The 12793-nt window shown below is 40.2% G+C and overlaps 1 protein-coding gene across 3 annotated transcripts in view; it reads left to right on the top strand.

The window, feature by feature from the left end:
- C1H1orf21 (chromosome 1 C1orf21 homolog) overlaps positions 1 to 12793 on the top strand; it is a 237879-nt gene that overhangs the window by 86756 nt on the left and 138330 nt on the right. For all 3 annotated transcript variants that reach the window (XM_054524290.2, XM_054524283.2, XM_002809698.6), the window contains exon 2: positions 5130 to 5348. In XM_054524290.2, the coding sequence (XP_054380265.1) occupies positions 5255 to 5348 (94 nt within the window). In that variant the 5' untranslated portion in view covers positions 5130 to 5254. The remainder of the gene's footprint in view (positions 1 to 5129; positions 5349 to 12793) is intronic.

Below are 12793 nucleotides of genomic sequence, written 5' to 3'. Positions count from 1 at the left end.
TCCTGATCTATTAATAATGTGGCTGTATCCTTTGCTTAACTGCTGACTTCATAGCTCTCTGTGTGCCCATTGCAATCAGAATTTGATTTCTCTCCAGTCCTCCAAACCTCATGTTCTTTTTGGCCTAGAATTTCTTTATGGAATGTATCACTTTTAATTCGTATTTTAGAAGTGCCTTTCTTGACAGAGAATTTATCTACAATATTTTTGCCTTTTGTATCCAAAATGAAAAAGTCCAGGACTAATTAGTGGAAAGTGAAATTACACATAATGTTATGTAAATAGAAATATTTTCCTGTAGCCTTTTTTAAAAAAAAGTTCAAATATCTCTGCTTTTTCTTAAAAACAGATTTTGCTTTTTTTATTCCTTCCGTATTTTATAAAAGTAGGGTTTTTTTTGATGAAACCTTGTTTCTAGTTAAAAAACAACTAAGGTAATGGAAAGAATTATTATAATCTTTCCTTATAAAAGGACAAGGTATTTCATGTGTGTAATATGTGATATGTATTCATACAAAAGTAATGGACCTACTTGCATGGGGAGAACTTCCTCATGTTGTCACATGAAGTGTTCTGGAACAGTAGTTTCCCTTCTGATATATGAAGCACTTTGAGGTACGATGTAAGGAGAGGAAGAATAAACATGCACAGTTACACATTTTTACATTTTTAAAAAAATTTCAATTGGGCTTACAAATTTGCTGATTATTTTATCAAAAGTGGGAAAAATGTCCTGTAAAGACGGCATTCAATTAGGCTAGCTCATGGTATTGTGGATTGCACTTCTAATTACATAAGGCAAGATAATGTAGACATACAACCATTTGGGGAGGGGTTTACACAAAGCCATGGGGCAGTTAATTGGACCTCATGTTTTTAGAGGTGCTTGATGATCCTATGACATAGATCATTTAGATTAAAGAAAAATCATCCTCAGTGGGACTTAGTTTTAGAAGACTCCATCAAACATCAAAGGGATGCTTCGATTTAATTCTCATACTGTGATCTGTGATTTCAGAAATAACATGCTGGTAATAACAACATGTGACAACAAAAGTCTCAGAGCTGCTCCGGGTCGTGGTCTCTGCATGCTTGTTTGCACCATCAGACTTACCTCTCTCTAAGCGCTGTAGTTTCAGGAAGGTAAACAATAGAGCATGTGAGGTTGGGAGAGAAAAGCTGAGCAAAGCTAATGAAAAAATAGAAGCTAAAACAAAAAACAAAAACAAAAACAAAAAAACGCTGAAGTTTACGTGAAGGATAGCATAAACTGAAGGGAACGTCTTTTGAGCAGATGATTCCAGCAGTCTTTGGGGATATGTTTTTGAAGGTCTGCTCAGTGTGAGGTCTCAGTTGGATTGAGATTAAGTGAAAGAATTTTCATTAGAAATGAAATCTTGACATTATATCAGGCTATAAAAAGATACAAATCAGGGGTATTTTAATCCTGTTTCTTTAGCTCTGGTCAGGTCTCTAACCTGACATTTCTTGATATGCTCCATGCCAAAGCTGAGTCAAATGCCTGTGAGGTGAACTCTCTTGACATCCTGTATTTAAGCTGCAATAGCTGTATGTCATTGCTGCACAACTGGTCTTTCTAATTATCTCCTTCTCTGATCATTCTTGTTCTATAGGGATAGAGAAGAAAAACATATATCTTGCCTTGTTTGCCACTGTATGCACAATACCTACCAAACACATATCTGTCACTTAGTATTTTAAAATCAAAATCTGTTGATTAAATGAATGGATAATTGGACAAATGTTTATGTGACATAGTAAAAAACTTTCTTCAGTGATCTATGATTAACTTTGTGAATTAGAGATCTTTTGCCCCTCAAATGACTTCATAATTATCACCTTCAAATGAGTAAATTACTAAAATATATTCCTGATGAGGTCCTGAAACTTGAAAGCATCACTCTTAAATTTGAATTACTGCTATAAAATAATGTAGCACGTATGTTTCAGAAACAAAATCTATACCTATTTATAATTTGGTGAGAACTCATTGAGCTATAGTGCTTTAAAATATGTGTAATTAAAGTGAAATTTCTTGAGTCATCATTTGAATTGGGTGTAAATCATGTCTAATCTGCTTGTTAACCTGCTCCTCACCCCATGCTTGAATAACAGAGACATCCTTTAAAAAAAAGAGCCATTCTTCTGTGTCTTATTTCTGTTAGCCTTCTGCAATGTACTTGATTTCAAATAATTTCCACCTTTAAAATTCAAATAAAATTTTTTTATGCAAACACAACTTTTAAAACACAGAAGAAACATCACTAACTGCTTTTCGGGAGTAGCAAAGGATAAGTCATGTCTTCAATTCTTCCCTTTGCTTCTTGGATAGCATAAGAGGCTGTAGATATGAAATTGGAAAAGCAAGAGGATTCTCAAAGAGGATGATTGTTAAGTCGTCTCTTAATTCTCACTGTACTGTGATTTTGTTAGGATTGCCCCCTCTCTCCTGTTTTTACTTAGTTTATTCTGAAGAGGTGGCAGGGAAGCCACCTAGGTTCCCCCTCTCACTTCGATCTCTCCTGCATATGTGTAAGTGTGAAGTCGTTTTCCCATACTTCCTTTTTGAACAGTAAGGAATCACGTCTGGGAGCCCACACCTGTTACCTTATGTGATGATGCTGGGGATGAGGAAGCAGGGGGATGGATGCTGCCCCTGAGAAGGTGCTGGCTGGGAATCCAAAACAGCAGCAGTAGCAGCAGCAATAACAACAACAACAACAACAACAGCAAAAGCAGAAGTAGCAACAGCATTGGCCGCAGCAACAAAAACAGCAACTCGCAGCAGCCTCCGGGTTAGAGAGGGGATTCTTCCCTTCTCCCACCTTTACAGCTGAACCCCTTGTCCTCTCCCTCTTGTCTAATATTTCATTGATGTTTCTTCAAAAACTATGACAGGTTGACAGAATGGACCTCTCCGCAACTAATTTAATATTTTCTCACAGTGTGCTCTAACTTGGATCAGAAAGGCTAACTATGGTCTTACGACGACATTCTTTAGTTTATTCAGTTGGATGAAGGTAGCAAGTCCTTCTGCAGGCCCTTCACGAAGTATCAGCAGTCCAGTCCTATGCCCTGCCCCCCCATCTCCACCTGACCCTTCTGAAATGAACACACACAAATACGCCATGCTCTTCCACATTCTAGTGTCTTAGCTCGGTCTGTTCCTTGCAGCTGAATAATGCTACCATCCTTTCAGCCTGGTAAATTTCCACCAAACCTTTGATACCCTACAAAAATACTGCTTCCTTCCTCTTCCTAGTCATAATCTAATCTGCTTTTTTGAATTCTGCATTGCCATAGATCCTGTGAAACTACAGTCAGAGCTCGTATTACACTGTATTGCGTGCAATTTTTAAAATGTCAGCGTCTCTTCTCCATAAGGCCCCTGAGCTCTATACACCAGTATGAATAGACAATCAAATAGAAACACTGTAGCCTTGAAGACATTACTGCTAAATAATGGAATAGGATGTGTGTGTGTGTGTATGTGTGTGTGTTTATCCACAGGCCTGGATTTCATATAGTTTTGAGATGAAGACCTGTTAACATTAAGTTACATCAAGTATGGGTAAGATATAAACATTAGCCATCTAGGAGAAAATCTTCCTGGTTTGTAGAACTTTACCAATCAACTCTACACTTCCTATTAATAATTTAACATAACCAGTGATAGAAAATAGTTTGAAGAATTATGTGAGACATGACCAATGTTATAGTCATTGTCAATATTTATGGCAATTTGTATTTGCTTGGCTTAATTTAAGATCACTGCCTTTATATCTAAGTTCATTTATTAGATTGATTATGTTAATTTGAAAAATTCTCTTTGCTGAGATGTTATGATTTAAATGATTAAATTTCTACATCCAGAGATGTCCTTAGTGCTCTAGCAAGGAGGGTTTAGAAGCTCTAGTCTTCTTGGTAGAGAAAGCTTATAGCTACTGTGTAGTAGCACTGTCTGTGAAACTTGAGAAACTTCCACTGTTCATGGGCTGGGGGCAGTGGGACGTGGGTGCTGATGAAGATTCAAAGAGGCTTGATGCCTTCTTTGTTCTGCCAGGACTCTGAGGAGGTAAGGGCCTGTGTTACAGTGAGAGGGATGGAAACAAAGGAATGTGTAGGAGAGATGTTTCAAAGGAAACATTTACAAGACTGGTGTAAGTCATCTATAGGCCTGGAATGGTTGGGTTAGGATGATGAAAGAATAAAACAAAAATGAGCAAGCTGAGCAGAGCAAACACTCAGAATTTGAGCAGCCACCTTGGGTGGCTTGGATGGGACAGGGAAAGGTAAAGTCACTGAAGTCGATTTGAAGATTATCTCTTTTGCAGTGTATCTGTAAATACTCTTTAAGCCTTTATGAGAAATCGGTAGAAGCATGAAGTTTACACCAAAAGCTTGACAACTGCTTTGTTGCTTTTCTTCATATTTTGACATCTTCTGCCCAATCCTTAGAACATTTGGCTAGCTAAGCAGAAAATGGACAGAAGTAAGTTTTAGACCTTGCCCCATCTCCTTCCTTTGTCTCCAAAACAGTGCCACCTCAGGTAAAATAAAATACTGAATTATTTACAGCCTTAACCAGAAATGTATAAAGTAGCCCATGTACCAGTCTGAGGAGGATGGCTGCCTTTTCCTGGCAAAATTTGAGGAGCTGGGAGGGCTGGCCGTAGGGTGAGGAAGATGAAGAGTTTTTCCCAGCCTCCTGAACTAGGTGGATCTCAAGAGTGTGCTCTCCTTCCTCGACAGTTTTTGAGATTTCAGAACATTAGTAAACTTATGGGTACTTTAAGAGTATGCATGGCAAGCAGTAGTGCCCAAATATGTATTTGAATAAATACATATTTTTGGTATCTCCTCAAAAAGTTCACTCCTCGGCCATGTGTTGCGTAGGGACATGCCTTTCCATCTTGCTTTCTGAGTGGGAAATCAAGTGAGAATGGGCCACGCTGCACGTGGTTCTTCTGTACCCACCACAACAACAGTGCAATGGGTGGGTCTGTGCATGACTTCTAGTGCACTGCAGGGCACAGCACACCAAGATACTGAGGCTTGTGTTTTGCTGCAGTCACTGCCCATTCTAATCTAGCTTTCTTTTCTTGCAGGTGCACACATCTTGACCAACTCAGCAGCAAGGTGGATTTTCTTTGTGTTTAAAGAAAAAAAAATGTCCCCGTGTCTGTAGAGATGATTTGCAGTTCAGCCCGGCTGAAGCTGACCGAATGAGACTATGGGCTGTGCCTCCGCCAAGCATGTTGCCACTGTTCAAAATGAAGAGGAAGCCCAGAAAGGGAAAAACTACCAGAATGGAGATGTGTTTGGCGGTGAGTCCTATCAAACTTAACTCTTGACCCATTGATTCTAGGCCTTTCACTTTTTTTTATTGATACATAATATTTGTACGTATTTATGGGGTGCTTGTGATATTTTGTTACATGCCTCGAATGTGTAACGATCAAGTCAGGGTATTTAGGATATCTATCGCCTCGAGCATTTATCGTTTCTATGTGTTGGGAACATTTCAAAACGTATCTTTGAGCTATTTGGAAATATACAGTACATTATTTTTCACTAGAGTCACCCTACTCTGTTATGGAACATTAGATCTTATTCCTTCTAAGCCTTTCATTTTTCTGACAGTGAATAATTACAGTGATTATTGGGTTATACCGTCTGAGGTGAAGGGGTGATGAGACCCAGTGGAAATCAATGTGGATCTTTACTTTGGATCATCTACATCATAATTTATACAAAGTGGTCTTTGAGGAGGAACATGGAGGTCTTTTTTTGCAGGAGCTAGCATTTAAATCAAGCTTCAAAGAATCAGCAGAATTTAAATTGGTGCATGGGACAGTGGCCATGGGGTGTCCTGGTAGAGGAGAACTGTAGGACTAAAAACAGAAGTCCAAAAGGGGAGTGAGTGAGGATTTATAAATGAGGGAGTGAGGTGTTTTTTTTAAGGTGTAATAGAGAGTGAATTATACATTTTCAGATTTAAAATAAATATACAATGAATCTAATAATCATCTTTTAACTTCTCTCTGTTGACTCAGAATGACTTTAGGATACCTAGTGCAAAGGCCACAAACTGGCAACCCATGACCACATCTGGTCTGCAAATACATTTTTTTGCCCCCTCCCCAAAGAATTTTAAAATAAAAAGCAAGGCAGCCTTTAAAAATCAGAATATTTCACATAAAACCCCAAATTTCTTCAAAAGAGCTGGCAACAATAGGTCTTCATTCCTTGCGACAACAGTCAGGGGGTGGGGTAGCAATTGCCCCTGCAGCCAGGCTGTGGCCTCCAGTGAACTGCTAATCCTTCCTCGGTGCATGCACACCGAGTTGTTTGCTCATTGACATTACCTGGCCACTTACAGGCTTTTATGCTTGCCTGATCTTGAGATTGGCCCTTAGATGATTATTGTGAAGTATGGATATATAAACAAAATTTCAATTAGTACCAGGCAGATGAAGCAATTTTTGTGGAATTATTTTAACAATAATACCTACTACTTGACATTTGCATGATGCTTTTATTTATAAAAACACTTCTTCAACTCTTAATCAGTAAGGGACATCATAGAGATATGTTGTAGAACCTCACTGAGATAATGTTTACGTGTAAATAACTGTAGCTGCATCATTCAGTCACTGTCAAATAATTCTACTTTTAGAATCTCTAGCTTTTGGTTCATTGTAATGATTGTTTTACTCTCCTGGTGAAGAATTGGGAATGGTACGAAAGAGCTAATGCTCAGTTAAAAGTGGACTCGTGTGTTTGGGAAGGAAGACTTTGTTGCATTTTGTTCCAAGGAGATGCATTAATTGCCTGGAACAAATTTGCTTTGCCTGGAACAAATTTGCTTCTACTGGTAACTACCTATAGCATTGAGAACTGTGGAGAAGAGTAACATATATGAACATCTTAATAAAACTACAGTCCAGATCTTTGAAACTACAGTTTTTAGGGAAAGAGTTGATTGGAACTAGAGTCATTACTGTCATCCTCAAAGGCTTAACTTTTAAGAGAAAATAATCTAACATCAGGGATTTATTTAACTTCTACCTGATGTCGTGTGTCATTATCATTTTTATAATACAGCTACCATTTATGGAGCCGCCACCATATGTCAAACATCGCGAGGCGTTTACATTCATTTTTATGTTGAATTTTCACAACAATCTTGTGAAATGTGTGCTATGCAAATTTTACATACTTGGAAACTGAACACAGAGAGACGGACTTGTCCAAGGTTACCCAGCTACGAAGTGCTAGAATCCAGATTGCTCAGACTCCAAAGTCCACCTTTCTTTCTCCATGTTGTTTCCTGATGCCCTGCAGCCTCCCATAGGTCTTTTTTTTTGTTGTTCTTTTTTTTTTTTTTGAGACAGTCTTGCTCTGTGGCCTAGGCTGGAGTGCAGTGGTGCAATCAGGGTTCACTGCAGCCTTGACTTCCTGGGCTCAAGTGATCCTCTCACCTCAGCTCCCTGAGTAGCTTTGGGACTACAGGCATGTGCCCTCACATCTGGCTAATTTTTTATATTTTTAATAGAGATAGGGTTTTGCCATGTTTCCAAGGCTAATCTAAAACTCCTGGACTCAAGCAATCTGCCCACCATGGCCTCCCAAAGGGCGGGGATTACAGGCATGAACCACCACACCCGGCCCTCATTCTTTAATGCACAAAAGTATTGATTGGTCTGTATCCTATGTATAAGGCCTTTTGCTAAATGCCTTGGAGATTACAGAGGTAAATAATCCATAAACCTTGCCATCTAAGACTTTGTAAGAAGATAAGAAAGCGTTACGGGACAGAATAAGCCAAATGCCCTAAGAGGAAAAGACATACCTCATGATAACAGTCAGGGGATAGATGCTCTGCCTTAAACTGCAGAATCAGAGCAGATTTCTTACAGAGATGACATCCAAACCTGGCCTTAAAGGACTGAAAGAAACGAAACCTGTCTCAATCTAAACTGGAAAAGGAACAGCTAGGTAATGTAAGACTTATTCAAGAATAATAAATATTCTAATTTATGGAACTAATGAATGGAACATAAACTATAAATGGGACAGAATTGGCTAGAACACTAAGTTAGGGTTAAGTTATGGAGAACTTCGAATACCAAATGACAGTCTTTAAAAAGATAACCTTAGATTGTCAGAGCAAGATTTGGTGATATTCAATATGTTGTGCTTACATTCTGCTTGGCAATGAGACCACTTAACCATCCCTTTACAACTTGTGTAGCCAGGAAGACTCTATTGTTCTAAAGCACCATGTGTATTTTGCAGATGTTAGCATCTGATAAAGGAGCTTTGTGTTAGTCAACTATTGCTGCATAGACTGTAACAAACTCAGGTTCAGTCACTTGCCACTTGCAGAGTCTAATTCACAAGAGCGAGGTCTGGCATAAAGAAAGTGACTTTATTCCACAGCTTAGCTTCGGGGAAGAGGTGCAGGCTCCTGCCTTTAAGGGTACTGTTTTGCTTTTGGGGCAGAAAGCATGGACTTTTAAAGGGGGATTTGGCATGAATGGCATTCAGGGGAGGGAGTGAGCAGGTGGGGGTCTGTGTGACTCGCTTTGGTGCTTAATCTACTGGTGGTCAAGCTGGCTTCATCACAAGCAGAGCTAGGTTGTATAGTGGCCTTTGTCTCAAGACACTCTCCAGGTGGGAGATCCTTCCATCAGGGACATACTTTAGGTTGCAAATTGACTATTGTCTCTTGAGGCAATCTCCTTGTGGGAGAGAGTTTCTGCTCTGGAGCTTCAAAGTAAGCACGTAGTTAGGTAAGCTTCCAGTGTAGTGAGTGTCTGGTGAAGGGAAGGTAAAGGTTATGATTGCACTTCTGAAGAGCTAGGTAGGAAATGGAAACAGAGGAAAGGAAGGAAAGAGAAAAGAAGAAATAATTTAAAAAACCTCTCTCTCTTAGAAAAATGGGGATACTTGGTTACAAGACAACTTGAAGCTCCCAGTCGCATTCCACAGTAACTGTTTTTTTCTTGACTATGAATTGGTGGGTCAGCTGTGGTGACCCTTCTCTATGTATCTCTCATCTTTCTCCAGGGACCAGCAAGCCAGTGGGAGCATGATCTCCTTTCACAGAAGGGCAAGCGTGCAAGTGATACATATGGTGCATCTTAAGCTTGGACTTAGAGCTGGCACACTGTCACTCATACCCACATGCCACTAGCCAAAGCAGGTCACATGAGTGAGCCCAAAGTTAGGCAAAAAAGTACACTCTGACCATAGTGCATTTACAGCAAGGGTATAGGTGCAGGGAGGGTCAAGAATTGGGGCTAAAAATCAGTTTACCCCGAGCCCACCTGGTCATTGCTGTCTCTGTGCCTTCTATGTAGTTCATGCCATAAAGCGTCAGTTAAGGCCTCTGCTAAATTTTCTTCATCCTCTTAACGCCCACATTGAGATTTTATTTACTCCAGCATTCTATCATTTTGTTAATCTCTCTGACATAAATATTAGCAAGTTTGTGGGATTGTGTTAAATAAAGCAGGAATACAACGGGGAGAGAACTTCACCAATCAAGGGAGATACTTTTTCTAGCCCTGCAGGGCTCTGGGGGAAGGATTACCAGAATCCAATGTCAAGACAGTTCCAGTACCCTAGATATTACTGAATATCACATTTTAAATATGACGAGTTAAGGTCTTGTTTGTGTTTCTTCACTTAAATCAATTTGCAAGTAGAAGAAGTTTTCAAAAATCCCACAATGATCACAGATGGTGGCAGATGAGTGATAGTGATAGCCCACTTTTTAACCATTTGTAACCCATTATTTCTGTGGTCTCTTATTGTATAACAAATACCCCAAACATGGTACCTTGAAACATAACCAGCTTATTATTTCTCATGATTCTGCGGGAGTTCATCTGCTGTTCTCGCCCGGGCTCAGTCATGCAGCTGCATACAGCTGGGATCTCAGCTGAACTCAACTATCCCAAATGGAGTTGGGCTTCTGTCCACAAGGCCACTCTTTCCAGCTGGGTAGCCAAACTTTTCAGCCCGGCTTCCAAGAGAAGTGGAAGCTGCCAGGCCTCTTAGGACCTGAGCTTGAAAGTTCAAGAATGCTACATTTGCTGCCTTCTGTTGATGAAAGCAAGTCATAAGACCAGCCTAGAGTTGAAGGAGTAGAGTCTCTCCACCTCTTGAGTATGTGCCCGTAGAAAGGGAAGGAATTGTTGGGAGCCATCTTTGGAGACCAACGCCCATTGCAAGAGGAAATTATGACTCCGTGACTGGGATATATTTCAACCTGGACAATTATAGTCTGCTTTCTAAAATACCCCTCTATTTTTCACTGAATCAAGTGGCCTTATTTATGCTTTAAAAGCTAAACATTTAAAAATGTTTTAAAATGTTATTACCACATGTTGTTGAAGATGTGGCAAAGTCTGTGAAGGGTGGCATATTTGGGGATGGCTCTGAAGTATGTGTCTCTGAGTGTGTGTACACACACATTTGATCCTTTTCCTAAAGGTGTTAATTTAATTTCAAAGCTTCTGAAGATATGCTCAGGAGTTTTGATACCCAATGTGTTTGTACAAATGGTAATTTCCATTTTTTTGAAGCAATTTGGGCTCCATGATGTCTTGGTTATTTAGGAGCTCCACTACAACAAATGTGTGTGACAGAATTTCTGTAGCATGTTCCACCATGCAGAATTAAATGCTAAATGGGCATCTTGACTCCTAGATTTCAGAAAATTTAGGAGATCATTGACAAGGAACTTCATCAGTGATATTTACTTACATATTTTCTTTCACTTTAAGTGTTGAAGCATAAAAAGTTTCAGATCTAAAGTTCTGCCTGACACACTGTGGCCTTTTCAGAAGTCAGATCCACTTCAGAAGGTTTCATCTTCAGATTGGAATTTTCCTTCTCTCAGTTGTCAGGGCAGATGTGAATAGTGGTCAGCAGATCTGCTGAGGTCATTCAGAGGACAGCTGAGCAGATTGCCAAGACTAGCTTGCAAAAAGTAAGTGACCAACAGGTTCGAGTTATCATGAACTGGTTAAGCAAGTTCTAGAAAGCCAAGTGCTTATTGGATTTCTTTCAACAGTCATTCTCTTAGACAACTAAAGTGGGTGCATAGAACATATTTAGGCCTTATTAGGGAAATTAATACGTCAGGCTTGAGATCATGGTCTCTCCTGCAGCCCGCCCCCAAGTGGGGAGAAACTCTTACAGTTACATTGACTTTCTTTTTTGCGCTTTTTCTGTTTCCATTGTTTCAATAATGTAGGCTTTAAACTTGAGTCACTTTTGGCTTTTGCAGTTAGTTTCCAGATCCTATAAATCTCACCCTCTCCTAGCATTGCTTTTCTTACCACCATTGTAGTTTAGGCTGTGACAGCCCATCACCCCAAGAACTGCAGTGTTCTCAGGAGGAGTCTCCTGTTAACCTCCTTTATGCTTGTTTGTTCCTTTGCTTGTTTTTGGTCTGTTTTTACTTCTTCATTTTTTGGCACCACTATCAGATCAGCTTTTTAAAGTACTCCTCTGTTAGTATCAAATCTTCTGTAGAACTTTCTGTTTGTGCCTGGTTCTTAGCCAATAAATCCCAAATCCTTAGTTAACATCCAGGACACCTGAAGGTAGCTCATATCCACCTTTGCTGCCTTTGTGTGTGTGTGTGTGTGTGTGTGTGTGTGTGTGTGTGTGTGTGTTTTGAGATGGAGTCTCACTCTGTCGCCCAGGCTGGAGTGCAGTGGCGTGATCTCAGCTCACTGCAACCTCCATCTCCCGGCTTCAAGCAATTCTCTTGCCTCAGCTCCCAAGTAGCTGGGATTACAGGCACCCACCACCGCGCCCGGCTAATTTTTATATATTTTTTTAGTGGAGACAGGGTTTCACCATTTTGGCCAGGCTGGTCTTGAACTCCTAACCTCAGGCAATCCACCTGCCTTGGCCTCCCAAAGTGCTAGGATTACAGGCGCAGCCTTGTTTTATACTCCGTTCCTTCATGATTGCCTTCTTCAGTCAACTGAGCAAGGCAGCCTTGTGAACTTATCCTGCACCTTCGCTGCTCTAGGCCCTCCAGTACATGGTGACCTCTGCTTGGCATGGGCCCCTTTTCTCGACTTCATGTCTTTAAATCCTGCTCGTTTTCCAAATGTAAACTTTTATACAGAGCTTCCTCTAATACCTTCAGAAGGTATCTCTTTCCTGCCATCCCAGAATACTTTTTATTTATTTGATTTATTTGTTTATATGTCTAATCTCTCTTATGAGCTGGTTAGCTCCCCGAAGGCAGGAACTGCATGGTCTTGAGAGGACAGAGCGCTCCCAGATGGCCAAGGAGCTGGAGGCAGAGAGATTATTCAGGAATCAGGTTGGGCACTGACTGAACCAGCCCTCCCATATAACTAAGGTGACCCACACTGCCGCCGAGTTTGGCTTAAGCCTGATGTTTATAAACATCCCTTTAAATGGAGGGGCTTAGATTATTGCAGTAAATTCTTCTGGAATGATGGTGTGAGACTGAGCAGCAGTAAAGTGAGCAAGAATTTGGCTGCTTTCTTTCACTTGGACTTTGTATTGCTATGTGGCTTCAGTTAAGTTCTGATCCTTGGGTATACCTAAATGAGAGCATATAACAGGTGCTTGTGGCTGTGTGTGTGTGTGTGTGATGGTGTTATGCCAATCTATTACTCATCTAAAATGCTGTGAGACCTATTTCACAAGGTTATGGTGAAAATTAAATGAGAAAATACATCAGATTTATTCAGAAATTAAAAGCACT

The sequence above is a fragment of the Pongo abelii genome, chromosome 1, assembly GCF_028885655.2.
Source record: "Pongo abelii isolate AG06213 chromosome 1, NHGRI_mPonAbe1-v2.0_pri, whole genome shotgun sequence".
NCBI lineage: Eukaryota > Metazoa > Chordata > Mammalia > Primates > Hominidae > Pongo > Pongo abelii.
Note: the sequence above shows the minus strand (reverse complement) of the source record. Positions and strands in the feature narration are given on the sequence as shown.